The sequence below is a fragment of the Typopeltis vanoorti genome, chromosome 23, assembly GCF_054136105.1.
Source record: "Typopeltis vanoorti isolate ZY-2024b chromosome 23, IOZ_Tvanoo_1.0, whole genome shotgun sequence".
In the NCBI taxonomy this organism is placed as follows: domain Eukaryota; kingdom Metazoa; phylum Arthropoda; class Arachnida; order Uropygi; family Thelyphonidae; genus Typopeltis; species Typopeltis vanoorti.
The window spans coordinates 60,179,702-60,199,319 of NC_143571.1; the positions used below are offsets into that span (position 1 = coordinate 60,179,702).

The 19,618-nt window shown below is 35.3% G+C and overlaps 1 protein-coding gene across 1 annotated transcript; it reads left to right on the plus strand.

Annotated features, from left to right (window-relative positions):
* The first annotated feature begins 1,438 nt into the window (after positions 1 to 1,438).
* LOC150093894 (uncharacterized) lies at positions 1,439 to 18,402 on the plus strand. Its single transcript, XM_090412917.1, has 7 exons — positions 1,439 to 2,127; positions 4,349 to 4,723; positions 5,866 to 6,285; positions 10,513 to 10,815; positions 12,272 to 12,532; positions 14,518 to 14,744; positions 18,224 to 18,402. Exons 1-7 carry the CDS (start codon positions 1,439 to 1,441, stop codon positions 18,400 to 18,402), a joined length of 2,454 nt encoding a protein of 817 aa, XP_090269043.1.
* Positions 18,403 to 19,618: the final 1,216 nt, after the last annotated feature.

Sequence of the window (19,618 nt, forward strand, 5' to 3'; positions counted from 1 at the left end):
AAGCGTAGGATATTAAGCTTGGACTTAAACATATATTTTTAGTTAACTCAAATAGTTCAACCACCCAGATCGAAAATCTCTATTTTTGCTAAATATTGTTTAATATCTCCACTAAATCTACTGTATGCATATTGTATTCGTATAAATAAAAATGTATTTAATATTTTTTTTTAAAAAAAAGTCACATATTTGTAATTTATTATAACGCAAATGTTTAAAAAAAATGTCTTTTATAATTATTCGAGTTTCAATGAAATACTATTATAACTCCCCCCAAAATGTCTTTTGCCTGAGAAGGGGAACACCAGTGTTACTAAATCCTGAAAGGGGTACGTGAGTACGAAACGTTTAGGAAATATTGTAATATTGTAACTTAGAAATAAGTGTGTTAGTTCTGTTCCTATAACATATAATTTTTTTCGAATGTATTTATTCCCTCTTCCACTCTTTGGAATAATCTTCATTCACCATATTCCTTAAAAAAAAAAACTGCACGTATCCTATTAATATTCATATTCAACTTAAATAAATATCTTATATTTTCACAGTTGCAGATTGAACTAAATGTATTTTTTTTTCCAAATCTTTGAAACACGTATTGAAATTAACTAATTGCATTTTAACAATGTATCTGTTGTTTCAATCAACAGAGTAAACTTCATTGTTGCGTATTATCTATGCAAAAGGTGGTGTCATTTTACATTGCTGATTGCTGTCAACGAGATCCTAGTGAAATATGACAGGATATACAAAACAGAAAAACTTAAAATAAGTACGTCAAGTTTCTCTTTTGTATTTCAGCGAATAATTAATTGAAAGATGCTTATGAAATAATTAATTCAGTGATTTGAAAACCTATCATGTGGTGAAAGGTAAGATATTTGATTAAGTTTCAAAGCGAATGTTTATTGAATAGCAAAAAATACAAAGTTAACCTTATACACTCAAAGGCCAAAACATTATGACCACCAAGCCTGCTTCTGGCTAACCAGACTGCACGGGGGGGGGGACAGACCGCTGCAGGCGGGATCTTAGCATGTATGATGGGGATTGTTCTCATGGACATCATTGGGTCCTCTCTTCCCAATGGGGACACTTTGATCATTAATTCTTACCTGGGGATTGTTTTGGCCAAGTATTGCTCTGCATGGTGACAATGGGGCCTGATGGATCTGAACTCATCCAGTCCGATAACGACCGTTTCAAGAAGTTGAATCCCAGCTAATTTCCTAGAAGTCATTCTTCCACTTGGTCCAGAATACCTCAGGACACATTCCATGGTCTATCTCCGCCAAAGGTCGACGTGTGGTCATGATGTGTTGGTTGTTCAAGGTCATACACACACAGCCCTATAGGAAAGTGTGCTTTTATAAAATATGAAAGCCTTATTTTAATTAATCGACCTAATTTATTTTTATTTACATAGCTCCATTGGAGAATGAATGCGCACTTGTGGACGACTTTGATTTGTCTCTTATTCCGAACACTTGCCACATACCGCACTTGCTCCGCTATTCCACCAGGCCTGTCTGCACTCCACGGTGCTACATTATTAAGTTTTCCAGTCAAGTCACAGAAAACACGTGCTGAAATTGTTTCCAGTCCAGCAGCCAATGTTGCAATAAACCAAGATGGCCCATTTGGTGACACTTCGGTCTCTTTCACTAACTCTACTATGCTTTCGAATTCTATACCCTCCAACAACATCACAGTGAGCAGGGAAACCAAAGATATGTTACCAAATAACCTCTTACTGACAAACGTAGAGGAAAACATCGGTAAAGAATCACCAGCTCCATCTGCAGTTGAGACTACCCCTTTAGAAATGAAGAAAGACGTCAAATCGGCAGAAGACAACGATGTATTAAACATGGACAATTTGGTCTTCGGTATGGCAAGCTGGAACGAGTTACAAGATGATATTGTTTATCAAGTTTTCCTCGATATGCTGTACACGACTCTAAAGAATCGACTAATGAACACTACGTATTTCAAGGATCGAGGGAAGGAAGAAGAGGAAGAAGAAGAAGAAGAATTAGGAGAAGAAAAAGCACAACAACAAATACAAGAAGAACAAAAAGTAGGAATTCCAACTGAAGGTTCTACTTATTATCATTTCCTGAATCGGTAAGTACTTTGGCATACTGTTTGAATCACCAAGAAAAAGACAGTGTTAATAGTTCCGATTCGGAATATTTTTTTTTGTTTCCATCGCAACTATCGTACCAATTCTGAATTATCATCATTTTCGTAGATAGCAAGTTTCATCTGCGATAATTTGTATGAGCAAAAGTGGGGACTAAACCATCAGGTTTACTATTTTGTCCTTTCTCAGTTATCATAGATTGATTAGATTACCACATTATATTAGACAGGCATGAATTTCTAAAAGTAAATCCGCTAACGCCTTTTATTCCCTGTAGGGAGTAAACAAGGCAGTTTTAGCCCTAACTTTTGGGGAATGAGCGGGAGGTTCAATCTCCACCAGTATGCAATCACGTTAGCTGGCCCAAGGCCAACACCAATTATAAACAGCATCCGATGAAGAGAGGCAGACAAGAATTCCCAGCAGTTATTATTTTGTCACCACTCTTCAGGCTATATACTGTTCCTATCACCTCCCCCAGTATATTCAGAATATTACTAGATATAGCTCCTCCACTCACAGAATATATATCTTCATGAATTATTCTCAGCTTCATATTATCAATGTCCAATGGGACGACACTTAGATTCCCTGGTTGAACTATTGCTTCCATTTTGCAATCCTAATACTTGCTTTGAACGTTACAAATTATGCTTACTGCCAAATTAGCCTTTTCATCCCCTCTTCATTCGAATGTGGCCTTTCGAGAAGTCTACCAAAGTGGCAATGATATCCAGATTTTGGTTGTTGTTAGGAATGGATGATATTAATGAGTGGAGTGATATTAATGCATAAATAGCTTTACAGATGAAAATAGTTTGCACTCTCCCACATTTAAAAAAAAAAAAATTGCTTTTTTAATGTAGTTCCAAACCTTTCCTTCTTTCCTTTCTGATTTACTCTTATGTGTAGACCCACACTTCACCATGTAGGCATTCGAAACCAAATCCTACTGAGTAGGGTGTTTAATGCTTATTCCCGTAGTGTCCTCTGTCTATATATTGCGTGTGTTCTTTTGGGCGGTTTTGCCTGTTTTTGAAAGACGAAAACCCAACTTTCTGGGAGAAAACTGTCCATTTCCATATGAGACCGACTAACTCACCATTTGATGGAAATCCCTATGACATAACTCACGTCATAGACCGGATTTGAATTCAGGTCTTTCCAACCAAAGAGTTTGTCTAACCCAATTGAGCTGCGGAGGATTAGTACTCACCCACGAAAGGCGTCTCGATAAACCTTTAGTTCATTCGTACTGTGGGCGAGCTAAGGATGTTTTTCTATTTTTTTTTAATTAATTTTATATATTTTATATAATTATATAATTTTATACCTCATTCTGTGTGGTTTCACACAGGACGATGAAATTCATCCCGAAAATATGAGAATCACATGACAAATACTGTTAACAAAATGGTTAACGATACGATTACGAGAATATCTACATTCAAATCTTAAAGTTCGATCGTTATATCCATTGGATGAAACGCTAACCAAGATGTCTTAAATCCCTCTGTAATTGGCCTCTGTTATTTAATGCAAATGAAATCCACTCCACTCGATCTTTTGATACCACGCAGATTTTCAATTAAGAAGAGATTTTTTTGCAAAGATTCAAAGAACATTCTTTGCATGGCGACAATTACGTCTCCAAGATAAACTTGCCAAATCTGGCAAGTTTATCTTGGAGACGTAATTGTTTATGCTCATCCTCTACTTGCTCATCCTCTGCGATTTCCCGATTCCATAGCAATCAAATATAATAGGTTAGACTCCCTAAATCAATATTTGGAAAGTTGAATCGAATATCTCTTTAAATTCATGTACTATTGTTCACCCGATAGCAGTTAAACGAATTAATAATTGCTGTCCTTAGCTCACACACGATCAGTGTCCCCTCTTCGCTTTTCAACAGATACTACCAGTGTTGGCACAGTGTTGTGTGCGATTCTGTCTTTTCTACTGAAATATTAATATGAAACGACATGATATAAAACTACTTTATCTTAATAATGTCTTTAAACCAAAAATATTATATTTAAGAAATATTCAAGAACACGAAGTGCAAAATATTTTGGCATTATTAAAATGCTTCTATTTAAAATTAAAATAATTATTAAATTAAAATGTCTAGGAATAATGTAATACTCTGAACACACCACTTAAATTTATGTAAACCAACTTGATGGCATTCTAATCTAGGGAAACCTTGTTTGGAAGATTTGGAAGAACAATGAAAAGACGCTTATCGCCCAGATATAGTGGAAGGTTTCCACATCGAACTCAAGAGTCTTTTTCAGTAGCCAAACGTAATCCAACGGTATCTAAAATACTCCATAGTTCCCAGTCACCCATAAGAGAGATCATTGAGACAAGTGTTCCTGTCAGCAGGGATTATGAAGAAAAGCTGTACAGTCTTCTGAAGACTACGCTGCCACGTATGATTAAACAAGAGATTTCCAACGAAGATAACACCAATCAACTGAAAGTACATGTGGCTAATATCTTGTCAAAAGTAAAGATGCAACATAAGAAGACGCTGCGCTCTCTCCAACCAACTAAGGCTAAAAAAAAACAGTAAGTATGATTGCCTTCATTGTTTGGTCTCTTTATTGATTTATTCCGCATAATATTGAATGGAAAAAAGTGTACTTTGGAAGAGAGCAATAATTTCCTCTATAATATTGTGAAATATTATAGAGAAGTGACAGAAGATAATAGTCGGGAGGGAAACCAAAGGGACAATATCTGTAACCTAAATTCTACAGCCTATTTATTATGTAAATAGTTGTTATACTATGTTATTTTTTTATTTCCTTCATAAGTAATGAAATTAGCTTCAATGTACAAACAAGAATTATATTAGTAACTTAAAGTGAAAAAAAATATTATTTCGACTTTTCTACTATTTCTGTTAGTATTTACTCGAACCATTTATAGTACAAGGTCTGTATAGCTTAGTGGAAGTGGCGTTTGCATTTTGCATCCACATCGCTAGGCCGCCTAAAGAAATATCTAAGTTCAATTCTAGGCGCTGTCGTTTGGAGGAACTTTTTCTAAGTCTTTCTTTGACCGGTGCCCAAGATAATCTCCAGCACGTGCAGTTCAGATTGTTTATCTTTCTCCCAGAAACGCGGGTTTTTCTCCCCATAAACTCAATAAATCGACCCATAGAACTCTTACTATTTCAGACAATAACATATTGTGTTAGGGTTATGGAATGCCTGGTGGTGACACTTCTCTGCCGTCTCTTCACCGAAGGACGCTTAAAATTAGTGATAGTCTTGAGTCAACTATCTGTGATTGGGTTTCGGTAGAGATTGGGCTGCTCACTCACTCTCCAAAGGCTACATTGGGTTAAAATTGTTACTCCCATAAGGGGAATAAAAGGCACTAGTGAACAAATTTAAAAAAATGAGCATTAAGTTAACATATTCTGTAATTCTTCATAAAAATAAAAACTTTGTTATATTATTATCTGTGCTTTTAACTTTACGTGTTCTTTTAATTTCTTGACTAACCTGTCAATTTAATTATTCTCATTCGGAAATCAAAATCATTATAAACTAGAAATACCTGACGATTTCCAAATGGTCTAATGTAGCGATATAAACGAAGAATAAAAGACCATTTATTATGATATGTTTTGCTAACCATATAGTTTGAATGGTTTAAACTATTTGGAGTGTGACAAATTTTAATTTGTGATTTTATTTCAGCCTTCATATCGGACTGTATTCTGAAAAGCCTGGCGGAAGTAACAAACACGGAGAAATACATGTTTATCTCGATTCCTCTGGTTCATCACAAAGTAATACTCCAAGTATTGTGAAAACTGTAAGTCCACAACTGGATTATGGAATTGAAAATGGAATTGAAAAAGGAATGGAAGAAGTAATAGACGAAGATGCTGACAAAAATGAACTAAAAATGGAACTTGCAGAAGCAGAATCATATGAAACAGTTGACGTGGAAGATATTATTTATCGTTTACTTACAAGTGATGAAGGAATTTTAACATTACTTATTAAAGAAATGCCTCATCTCTTTAAAGGTTTGCAAAGAAAGGCAACGGAAGATAAAAACAAAGTTGAAGAGGATCTAAAGTCATATGTTATTAGCCGAAGCGAGCTCACCAGGTATGTTTAAACAGCTTAATGGTTATCTTCCCGTCTACTTACATAACATTGCATTGAAAGCCTTGGGTTGCTACAGGCCTGTTGTCAAAACAGGGAAGGTATACTAAACTATAACGCTTTGTTAGATGAGTTTCGTAAACTATATCTATTACATTCGTTTTGTTTGTCTCTGAGCATATAATAATAATGCATGTCTGAATGGATAGATTTTGTTCAAATGTGTTCAGCTTTTTACTGACCTGATTGACAGAATAGTTAGCATATCCGCTCTCCAATGAATGGGTTCGAATCCCGCTGTGGGCATGAATGTTTGTGATTGTCTTTAGGTGGGAAATAAATTTCATTGCCCGGTGTGAGACGACTTCCCTGCTTATTGGAGGCCTGAAGTGGCTTGTAAAAGTTCCATGTTGGGTTTATAGAGTAGGGTTTCTAGACAATGTAAAAAACAATGCAAAAAAATGCAAAATGTGTGTGTGTGTGTGTGTGTGTGTGTGTGTGTGTGTGTGTGTGTGTGTGTGTGTGTGTGTGTGTGTGTGTGTGTGTGTGTGTGTGTGTGTGTGGTGCACACACACATATATAATTAATAAAAATGAAAAAATCCTTAGCCCACCCATAGTACGAATTTAGTATAGGTTATATAAGCCTTTAGTTGAGTGGCGGAGTCACATTTAAAAGCGAGAGAGAGAGAGAGAGAGAGAGAGAGAGAGAGAGAGAAACATGTTTCGATGACACCAAGTAATAACTGTGCTTTGAGTGGATAGAACTGAAATCTGGAGCTTAGAATCACTGCCAAATCTGTTAGGTCATTGTCACTTGCTGTTGCAATCGAACCATGTTTAATAGCAAAATTAAGTGATGATATTCAAAAGTAAAAACCACGAAGATAGACTGTCCACAGTGCTTATGCTGTAAATGTATAAGCACTGGCTTTTGATGATTGCTGAGATGAAGAAAATGTACAGTGGCATTATTCATTAAATGTGAATCTCTCTCAAGGTAGGTTGATACCCTCTAGCCAACCTACATTTTATCGTAGGTTGGTTAGAGGGTAAATAATCCAGTTCTCCTGCTCTAGACCAAACACGGTACTTTTTTCAAACCACTTCAAGCCTCCAGTAAGCAGGATAGCGATTTCTAACAGACTACGAAAATCATCTTACTACTTAATGATTTGCAAACATCCATTTTACAATATGATTCTGCGCCACGTAAATGCTATTATGAAAATACAAGAGATTCATGATTATCTGAATTAATACTATAATTTAATGTTTTAATTTAGAAACCAAATAATTATTTTGATCATGTGCTTTAATTTTTTTAAATAGTTGCATTCTTAAAATTAAATTTTGTTTCATAAACACATTTGACATTGAGGCAAATTGAGTGCTTAATAATCTTTGTACATCTCGAAATAAATCTACAGGAAAAAAAAACTTGATGAGATGAAGCATGCTCAAAAAATAAACGATGAACAAGACGACATCTTTTTTCCCTAATATAAATGTAACATTTGATAGACTTAAAAAAAGTAACAATGGAACAATTAGTAAATAAATCCTGTATAATATAAAAAGTGGTCAACAATACGTAATGTTATAAGAAGCCAAAAGGCTATTTTACCGGCGATATAAATTAAGTTTAAGGGAAATGGTAAATCCCGTATTATTCTACAGCCGGGTACGAAACTCGGATCGAAATCCATCGGTAATCCTAAAATTTCATGCCGAAAAAAACTATCGGCGAGCCCAAGTGTAAGTAATCACTTGGGTAGTACAACACCAGGGCAACTTGGAGCAAAGGTGGAGCAAGCTCCTTCACTGTCCTTAATATTCTCTCATAATGTAAAACGCAGCTCCTAGGAGATGTATTACTATTTTCCATTATGAGAAGAGGTCATTACCCAGACCGGTTTCAATATAAGCACACCAGTTTAGCAATTCCTTAGTAGAGGTATATGTAATTTCGGTTCACTTAAAACCTTGATATTCCAGGTCTACCTACTCACTGATGAGACCTCAAAAAGCGTTGAAACCGGTCTGTAGTGATCTCTTCTCATAATGTAAAACAGTAATACATCTCCTAGGAGCTGCGTTTTACGTAATGTTGTTTGTGATAGCCAATACACTTCCTAGGTTCATTATATTTATTATTGAAAAATATTACCACTAGATGACTGTCTTTGACAAAGTGCTTAAAAGGGCTGACGTTTTTTAATATCATTGTAATAAAGGACTATCAAAATTTACATCTCTCTCTCTTTCTGTCGCTAAATGTAATGTAATGGTGATAGTATGGAGTACACAGTCTTTTGTAAGAATCGCTTATTAGTTAATTAATAATATTAATGTTACGTTGTTCGATAATTTAATTTAGCCATTAATAATAGTTATGATATTTTATTTATATTTTAGTGATGATTACAATATATTATTTAAAAATGTCTGTATGTATTCTAGGAAAAATTAATGAATTTTTCCTAGAACACTGTTTTAAGAAAAACGTTACTTAGAACACTGTTCTAGGTGACGTTTTCAATATTCTTACTTCGTAAACTGAAGAAGGAATATTGGAAGACAGAAAGAAATGGAAAGCTTTTATCATCCAGATCTAACAGTTTCTGTTGAAACATTTATTGATGGTGATGATGTTCTTGTAACTAGTGCAGTCAGACTTCCCTTATCAATTTGTAATCACAAAATTCCAATGCAGAGTTATTGCTATTTCAAAGCAAACTTCAGTGAAATTGAGATGTCGTGATATTATCTTATAGTCGAAAAGAACAATACGCTAATAGTTCAATTCACTGTTAATTATAATCAGTGTTCGGCTTATTTGCAATTATACTGGTACTGAAAGTTTTAAATTTCAATTAAAACACTTAGGGTTTTAATTGAAAAGAGCGGAAAAGGAGAGAGAGAGAGAGAGAGAGATGTTTTTCCTACAAACAAATGTCCAGTTTCCTGCTTACCCTCAAAGATTAATTCCGACTGTTGTCCAATACGAATGTTATCTCTTATATGCTGTACAAACTAGCCATTCATTTGAAAAGAGAATTAAAGAAACACCAATGTTGTATCCGCCACTGGAAGTCTCACTCAGCATGGAGTCGACACACTACATGAACGCTTATTTCAAGAAAGTTCGGAAGTGTTATTGCATTCCCAATTTAAAACTGATTGCCTTTTCTTCCGACAGTTTGGTGAGTTTAATTCTTAAAAGCGCAGATTTTCTTAAATTTTATTAAATATTTCGTTTGTAAACTAATCAAATATTGTCTCCCTCACTTGTGGCTCTACTCATGAACTGAAGTTTCATGAGTAGAGCCACAAGAAATTCAACATTGAATTTTACTTTTTCAATGTTGATGGTGGTCACTTGCTGTCTGACTGCATGATTTCATTAAATTTTTGTTTTGATTGCGAATACATATCCGCATTTTAATTGAGATAAATATTAAACAGTAGATAGATAGAGAGACGCAAACATTTCAATTTTGCATTTCTTTCTTTCTTTCTCTTTATCTTTGCTTTTCTCTTTCTGTTTATTTTTCTGTAACTTAGCGTATAGAAGAATAATTTTTTCCACGCTTCTCGCTCCTTATTAATATTTCCTGTTAAATATCTTTCGGTCTATATATATATATATATATATATATATATATATATATAAAGTCCACTTTGGTGAAGGAATTTCATCGAATTGGTATTTCAAATTGTTAATAAAATGAGTTGGGTTATCTCCATTTTGATTTTAATCAAAATATTTTAGTCACCAAATTTGGCATAACTACTAAAACCGACACAAAAATGTGTTATAAAATACAAGATTAAAGCTTAAATGAAAGTTTTCTTTGTTTTAATAAGGCCTGACTTGCCGGCATTCTTATTAAAGAATGCTATCTTGCCACTTCTTCTTCTAACAGATTAGTTGGCATCCTTATTAAAGAATGCTGGCCAATCAGGTTAGCGTATCCACTTTCTAGCCAAGAGGCTGCGGGTTCGAAACAGACATGGATATTTAACATTGTTCTACTATCTTTGTGTGAAAAGATCCTCTGCGATCCTATCGCTTCTTCTAGCAGAAGGCTACACTCCCAGATCTCTATGAGGTACGATAATGACCATACAGCGTCCAATGACGTCAAATGTGAATAACTAACTTAGTAGAATTGTTTAACATGTTTTAATCAGCTTGATGTCTCACTCTACTCTTTTTATCCCGTAGCACAAAACCGTCTGTTTCAAATCCGCCTGAGCAAGAAATGAAGACATCGAATTCCACCCTGGTTAAGCAAATTGTATACAATACGATGATGAAGCTCATGCCAAAGCTTGAAGAACAGATCGAACTACATCTGGCAAACAGAAAGATTCAATCAGGAGGAAGAGCAACAGAGAAATATCTAGATAGTGAACACTTGGACACAGACAACGAAAAAGTCCCTGAACAATTTACACCTCCCGCTATACTGTCACCAGATGAATACACTGATTCTCTGCTCGAGGGCGCCAAAGAGAAAAGAATATTGTAAGTTAGTGGATTTTTTTATGATTATTATTTAAGTTCATATAGAATTAACACAATACCTCTTAACATTTCAGTTATTCTCGGATAGAAAAGACAGGAGAAGGTTATGCATTTGCTTTCAAAAATATAAAGGATATCAGAAAATTCATTATGTTTGATAGATTATTCCTGATCAGGAAAAAAAAAGAATGACTGATCAAGAATATCCTCAAAAATGGATTTGGTATAAAAGCATTGGAGTTTAAGAAATTCGGTAGAGATATTATGTATTTGCTGCATTATTCATATTCTTTAAATAATAATAGTAAAACACGTGGTGGATTGAAAGGTCTATTTTCGATCTACAACACTTTTGTAATTCTTTGAAGAAATTTGGACTTTAAATAATTTAATAATTTTTGGATACGAGATTGGTAATTCTCTTATCCAAAATTCTTATCCACATATCCATACAAATATGTAAACTAAAAACTTCCGTTTCTTTATTCTTGTACAGGGTGTTCGGGATAAATTTGACAGTTTCGTAAGGAAAAAGAAAATCTTCTTTGTATCTATTAAATTTAATGAATTGACAAAAAAACATTACAGGCAGAGTTAATTACAATACTATCAACAAGATTTACTCAAAATAACCACCATTAGCATCGATCACAGCTTCAATTCTGCTTCGGAACCTCGAACAAGCTGATGCTACAGTCTCCCTGGGAAGGGCCGCAAAAACTGTTTTAATTTTATCCATTAACTGGGCTTTTGTATTACTGGAAGTGCGATTGGTGTCTTTTTCAACTGCGCCCCATACAAAATAATCCATGGGGTTAAGGTCTGGGGAGTTTGGAGGCCAAACATTTGGACTGGTGAAGTCGTAGAAATTTTCAGACAACCATTTTTGACTTTTCCCAGAGGTGTGGCAAGGGGCCGAATCCTGCTGCCATACATACGGCCTACCATTGGCTACCCTTGTTATCCAGGGCTTGACTACAGTTAGCAACTCCACGAACAAAGCCCGAATTCCAATGCCAGGGTTCTTCAACACCTGCAGATTTGCGAGGAATTCTGCTGTACGAACGCAATCAGATCGTCTGCTAGGGATCTTTCTTCTTGCTACATCCTCGTAGTCACCATTGCAAGTCTCTAGTTCATGCCTGATTGTTTTTACTGTATTCAGGGAGCATTGGGCAGCAGTCGTAATATCCTTATTTTGATGGCGGGCACGAATCATCATGATACAAGTTATTCTCTTCCATGATTCAGGTGGGTTCCAGCTATCCATCCTTTCTGACATCTTGTATATGAATGAAGAAGGGTCCAAACTTTTAAATGAAGAGAAGTGTGTGTTAATACATGTAACTTACGGAAAAATATAATTAATTATAAATATGTCAAATTTATCCCGAACACCCTGTATATGAGTGCTACATTATCAGTTGAAAAATCTATTTTATTTTATTTATTACAGTGATAAAATGAAGAATCCAACACGTAGATTATACTTGAATAATGATCTTCGCAATGCAGCTGAGGAAGAACCGCAATCGGCTGTGAATACAGTGAGGGAATTGAAGACAGATGAGAGAAGGAAAAAAGTTCGTGACATCTATGAAATCCTAGCAAAGGTTGTCAAGAGGTTGATTCAGCGTAGAAATATATACCCGAATAAGAAAATCAATTCCAAAGCAGGAGGTCGTAAAAGAACTTCAGCAAAACACAAGGATAACAAGTAAGTAGAATAATTGTTTCAAAAATCAATGCACTTATTAATTTTGTAATAATAATAGTATTAATCAGCTAACGCCTTTTATTCCCTTATAGGGAGTAGGCGAGACCGTTTAAGCCCTATCTAGCTTTTGGAGACTGAGTGGGCACTTCATTCTCCACCGGTAGCCAATCAGAGATAGCTGGTCCGTGACTATCACTAATTATGAGCTGCCACCGATGAAGGGACCGGAAAGCAAGTGTTGCCATCTCTTGGTACCTAACCCTAACAGGATAGGTTACTGTCTGAAACAATGTTGTCTGTTCTACGGTCGATTTTCTTGAGTTTACGGGATGAAAAACCTGAGTATCCGAGAGAATAGAAAAAGTTCTAGAAAAAGGCTTAATAAAAAGTTTCTCCACTCAGCAACTAGACTTGAACTTAAGTTTATCTTCGGTCGGCCTAGTGCAGAGGATGCAGTTGGTATTTCCACTGAGTTACACAGTCCTGTGTTAATTTTGTTTGCACTGAAATCTTAACGGCTTGTAAAATCCTATATTGATTACATGTAGAAACAACTACCGGCTGAAAATTGTATATATTCGTTCTTATTTCAACACAAACATGACGAAGCTGTTAATCAGTATAAAGTTTAATCAGTAAGTTAATTAGTATTTGGAATCCATGAAAAAAAAAAAGAACATGACTCTACTAAATTGTTGGAATCCGAAAATAATATCTAGTCATGCAAGCTTATTTGTTCAGCCACTCGACGTGGGGAGAGAAATGGTCAACACCACCACTTATCTGAGGGAGATAGAAGTGGCAGAAAATTTTGTTTGTACAGTACTCTAGAATTGGGTAACGGCTTATTTAGCCTTTCCCCTGTCACAGGAACTGGTTCGATAGATTCGAAGATAAGAAAAAAGTTGTTATTCCTTTAGCGGGTCATAGATGAAAGCGAAGTATGTGTTTTCGGTGTTTAAGAAAGTATGTCATAAATCCAAAATAACAGAACGCCTTCTAGTTGCTTCTTAAATCGCTAAATGAATTTTGCTCAAATTTGACCAGATCGAAATATCCCTTTCAAGGAAATCGACGCTACCTGGAAAAGTAAGTTTGGTTTCCTTCAAAGAAATGTTACGATCATCTAACCAAACATCCCCCAAAGAATGGATAATGTTTGGACAGGAGACTGTTGGAAAGTTACGAATTGGAGTAACGAAACAAGATATTGTTTCTTCAAATCAGGCAGATGCGTTTAGCTAAGGCTGCTATCAGGAGAACGCTTGCAAAATATATATCCTTCGGTGAAAGTGTGGATACAGTGTCGTTATGATATAGGAATGCTTCTCCTGGTTTGGACTAGGATCCTTTGTCATAACGCACGAAAAAATTAACATCGTTCGTCATTTGACAGGAACTTAGATTTTTTAACAGAGAGTTGGAGTTTAGAGGACTTATTGCAAACGTAACCAAAACATCGCAATTGCTTGGTTGTTGAAGAACACATTAACAGCAGAGATAGGGAGGTTATTAGGTTCTCCTTCATAAGCCTATAATAAGGCCACATCTGGACTACTGTGTGCAGATCTAGTCACCTGGATTCCGTAGGGATGAAGAAGTAATGTTGAGGATACAGAGGCAAGCGACCAAAATTGTGGGTGATCTATGAAATATTCCCTATAAGAACAAATTGAAGGCCTTAAAAATTAGATGATAGGCGATAAAGAGGTAGAATATAAGTTATTAAAGAGTGTTATAAGACTGACACTAAAACAAAAAGTCCAACTTACATACATTTCCATGTACAATATCTCAATTCTGAAGTACGATAAAGTAAAATATTTAGAAATTATTTAATAACTATTTGTAAGGCTCCTTATTTTACCACACAAATTACGATTACAGAGTATTTCAACATTTTGCTATAAATACATATGGATTACTAGTAAGCCTACTTTTCCCATTTTCTTTTTTGCTAAATGAATTTTTATCTCTACATTCAGGAAATATAACAGAATTCTGCAGACTCTGGAACCCAGCATACCTTGCGACACTTATCTAAACAGGACGAAGGAATGTATTCTCTACCGAAACGTAGGCGAACCAGTGAGTCTAGGAGTGAGAGTAAAAGGACTTCAACATTTCGCAGATAATCTTAAATACCAGTGGAAACAAGTCCTCAAAATCCATGAAAACAGTGATGATAGCATCGAAGTGGACATTCAACCAGGTAAAGATCTCACTACGAGAGAAGAGGGGGGAATGGTTATTATTAGATTCCAAATTTGTTGAGCCATACTCAGTTTGGTTTAAATCTGGATATTTTATTATTAACATTAAGCAAAACGATACTGAATTCTATCTATCTCTCCCTTCCGTCTGCTTCAGATGGGTTAGGTCTCCTCCTAATGAGGTGACCCAATAATGCAGCCGGCACACCACTCCTCTGCTGCATCCCTATTGGAGGTATTCATGACTGTAGTCCGTGTGTGTTCATGGGGCGGTTTGCCTGCTTGCGGGATGAACCCCCCCCCCAGCTAAACTGGAGAAGAAATCCTACTACCCACACAGTTTTCCTCCAATTTTCCCAAGTCCGACGGGAGGCAAACCCAGGACACTCCTTCCCCAGGCATATGGTTGCGAAGCGCACAGCCACTAGGCTAACCGCGCGGACGATAATAAATTATATTATATAAATACCAGTAAAAAATAGAAACATGTTTACAGTACATAAACCAAAATGGCTAAAGATTCAGTTGCTGCCATACAGAAAGAAAGATGAAACAACAGAATAGAATTGCGTGTGCTGTAGCTTGGATCATGTGCACATTTTATTTCATTTTTCCGCACAATGTGTTACATTTTCATCACAATGGAAAGCGTTGATCTATGTTCTTCAAGACGATTTGGCTTGAATCTTTGTTCAGTTCCAAACAGAATATCAAAAATAAGGGATGAAAAAAGTAAACAACTACACCTTGTTTCATTAAAGATAAAAATTAAATATGTATCAAGTGACGCATCAGAATCCTTGTCTATACTTTTCTGTCTCTCTGTAGCGAGGAATTGTAAAAATATTTAAAATCCCAAAATACATAGAAAAAAAAACACATTGTATGTAAGGTTTATCAGTCTGCTGTATCATTTACACTAATTCAATGCTTTCTTTCATTTATCACAAAAATTGTTGAGTAACAAAAATCTTCATTTGCCTCAAAGTCATGAATTCAGTATCAAACATGCCGTAATACTATCATTTGTCTATTTGTTCAACCCCAACTACAAAGGGAATTCATTTTTTTTAATAAAAATAATACCTTAAATTATCTTATATAATCAAATTAAAGATATATATAGAATCTGAGCATATTTTGTAATTTTTCTTTTAATAAATATGTTGTTAAATGTAAAAATTCAAGAAGGCTATGTTTTGTTTACCGATTTCATAATACTGGATAAAAATAAATTCATTTTTATAATTTAATTAAATTAATTTTAAAAGTAATATTTGTCGACATTTGAGATATTAACCGGATTAGCATTCAATGTGCCTTAAAAATACGTTAAATAAAATTTATTTGTGCCTTAAAAATGCGAATGTCAACCATACGTATAGAATGGAATCGGATAATTCAACAAATATTTCATTGGTCATTAGTCATTATGTCATCTTCTATTCGCTACAGCTCCCTCAAAAATAAAATAAAATGAAATAAATATAATAATAATAATAATAATAATAATAATGTCTCAATACCTTCAAATAACTCGAAGCTCTGTGAAGCTTCAAGTTAGGACCAAGTCAACAACAAACAAAGGTTTCTTCAGCTGCTTAATGTTTATAGACTGATTGCTTGTAGGCATTGCTTTATACACTACTCACTTAAGATTTCTCTGTTTTTCATTCCGTTAATTCCTGTTTTTTCATGTATATGTATATATATTCACGCAGTGGCGCACGGAGGGGGCCAAGGGGACCTGGCCCCCTCCAAAAGAAAAAGGAAAAAACACTAGAAAATTCTGCAAAAATATTTTCCAAATTAAATTTTTTTTTTATTATTTATGTTGTGTCGTGTCTTCTGTTTCTATACTACTTATGAATTAGCGGTGACATATGCTGGGAATACCCAATAACTCTCGGAATCACGGCCGCTGTGAACGTAAGGCGAACGAAGTATTGCTCGGTCGGACCGAGCGCTACTTCGTTTGCCCGAGCCGGAAAACCAAAGGAGATCATGGGTATCATGTATTGGCGATCATTGCAGATGCTCAGTCATAGGTCGTATGCAATGCTTAGTGTGTATTCTCAAATCGTCTACTTTACTCGACCCCCCTCCCCAAGATTAAATCTTGAGTGTTCGGCCCCTTCCAAGATTAAATCCTGATTCATTCCGTGGATATGTATAAAAACAACACCGATAAAATTACCAGCCTGTCTGGCCTAGTGGTTAGCAATCCCGTCGATATCTGTGATTGTCTTTGGAAATAGTGGTGGTAATCGGCGATAGATGGCATTGGCGTAGATGCGGTCAGTTGGTGGATTGAGTGGCGGAGAGAGGAGTTGGAGAACAGGTGTTCTCCCTCGATGAGCCTTCGGACTCCCTGGAGGTGTCTAATAATAATAATATTTGGTAAGAAAAGTAACACAGTGGAAAAATGCGTTCCTAAACCACAAATTCATGACCTTTCTAGCCCTTGTGGATATTCGTAATACTTTTTAAGTAGTCACTACTTTTCAGACGTTAATATATAAAATATCTACTATAAATTAATATATTAAAACACACACTTTGACTTGATGACAAGGCCATTATCAGGGACTTCTAGTTTTGATGGTTAGAATAACACCTTGAAGCCGGTTTATTATGTCACCTCACATACAGAAAGAAAGAAAGAGAGTGCGTGTCAGAATACTCTAGTAAAATGTTTTACTACAAGAGATCAACTTTCTCTCTTTCTCTGTCGTAGCGTGTGACCTTGACAGAAGCGTTACTACATTTCACAGAGGAGACTTTGTTCTGCCTAAATCTCTCTCTTCATTTATCACCTCACTGAAGAATGCCGACGAGTTTCTGGGTCATGTTCCATAAATGAGATTATAGACGCAGTTAAATTCCGTCAAGATATAGACTCGTTTTCAGCCAAAATACGAACTTTATTCAAAATACAAACTTGACTGCGTCTGAAGTATAAGAGATCATGAGGCACAGCACTTCAAGTATCATATGCTGTTCTACTTACTAACATAGCTTTTTATCGTAATACATTAGTTCGTTAGTGGAGTAAACGGACTATGAGGGTCTATCAAAAGTTTTCAGATCAACGTTTATTTCTTCTAATAAGTGCAAGCCAGTCTTTTTTTATTTATTTATTTATTTAGCCGAACATAAAGCACGCACACACACACACAAATAAAAATAAAATAAAATAAAATAAAATGTGCTTTAATTCATATTGTTTTCTAGCGTTTTCAAAATGGCAGACATTTATGGAAAAGCCAAAGGTTATATTTTAGCTTCAAATATATGATTAAAAAACTCGACGAAATATTTATAATAACCCTTCGTATTCGCATTTTTTTTAATCACAGAAATTGCAGCTTTATCTAATTAAATCACTTTTTATATTTATTATTATTGCTTTGGGGAAAATTATAATTATTATATTTTCATATTTACCATCATCGTTTTTTTTTTTTTTTTATTTTAGGCAAAATCTCACAGAACATGGAGCTTAAAGAAAATGGCAAAGAATTATATATCAAGTCGTTGCCTTATTCTTCGACACCCGAGCACACGTATACGGCAGTGGTCTCATATCCGCAAACAAAAGGACAAACTACAGTTGGAGGTGTCACTTTCAGAATCAGAAGAGCTAAAAGAAAATAAATTTTATGTGTACAGCAATCAAAATCGATTCGAATAAATTTATCTACAGTTGCTAAAAAAAGAGAAGATATTTGACAATTTTTTATCTTCTGATTAAAGCATTTTTTTTTTATTGATTTAATTTCAGTTTAGAACAAACATAGGCTTTTATTTCTGTCCACTACTTATCCCAAGCGTAAGAAAAAACAAAATGTATGCAATACAGTCCTCTATTTAGGTACGAAAAAATGGTTGCGTGGACTTGCAGATGTGATCCAAGCCTGTAAAAGTAGTATTAAGAAATATATAAATCTTATAATCTAGTCAGCCAATCATACAGATGAAGATAAATAATAATATAATACTTGATAAAAGAAAGAAAGAAAGAGAGAGAGAGAGAGAGAGAGAGAGAGAGAGAGAGAGAGAGAGAATGGCAGAAAGCTCGTGTGATAAGTTTTGTATATATATATTATTATTACGCGTCAAAGTCTCATCGGTTACGTCAATGTATCATGCACATGCGCAGAATGTCGTAATGCGTTCTTTACTAGAATATTGTCTCAGTCGAGTGGGTAATGTATCAACCCTCCAAATACGTTTGTTGGTTCGGAAGCAATCATGATCATAAATATCTGTGAATGGCTTTAGATTGACTGGTGGCAGTGGCGTACCCAGGGAGGGGGCAAAGGAGTCCTTTCCCCCAAAAAAAATAAATTAAAAGGAAAGAAAACATCAGTAATTTTTTTTAAAAATCTTTTCTTTACTACTCTGCTTATCAGTGTAATAAAATTCATTTTTTTATTTATGTTGTGTCATGTCTTCTATATCTATACTACTTATGAATTAGTAGTCACATAAGGTGGGAATACCCTAGCTCTCAGGAATCACTGCTGCTGTGAACGCAAGGCGAACGAAGCAGTGCTCGGGCGGACCAAGCGCTACTTCGTTTGTCGGAGCTGGGCTAGAGGAGATCACGGGTTTCATGTATTAGCGATCACTGCAGATGCTCAGTCATAGGTCGTATGCAATGCGTAGTGTGTATTTTCAAATCATCTGTTCAATCCCCCCCCCCCTCCAAGATTAAATCCTGAATGCGCCACTCACTGGTGGTGTGATACGACTCAACTTACTGGAGGTGTAAAGCGACTTGAAAATTAACATAATTTGTAATCTTTTAATGTCAATGCTTCCCACAAAAGATTGTAAACTAACATTCCGATATCGTTTCCCAAAAAAC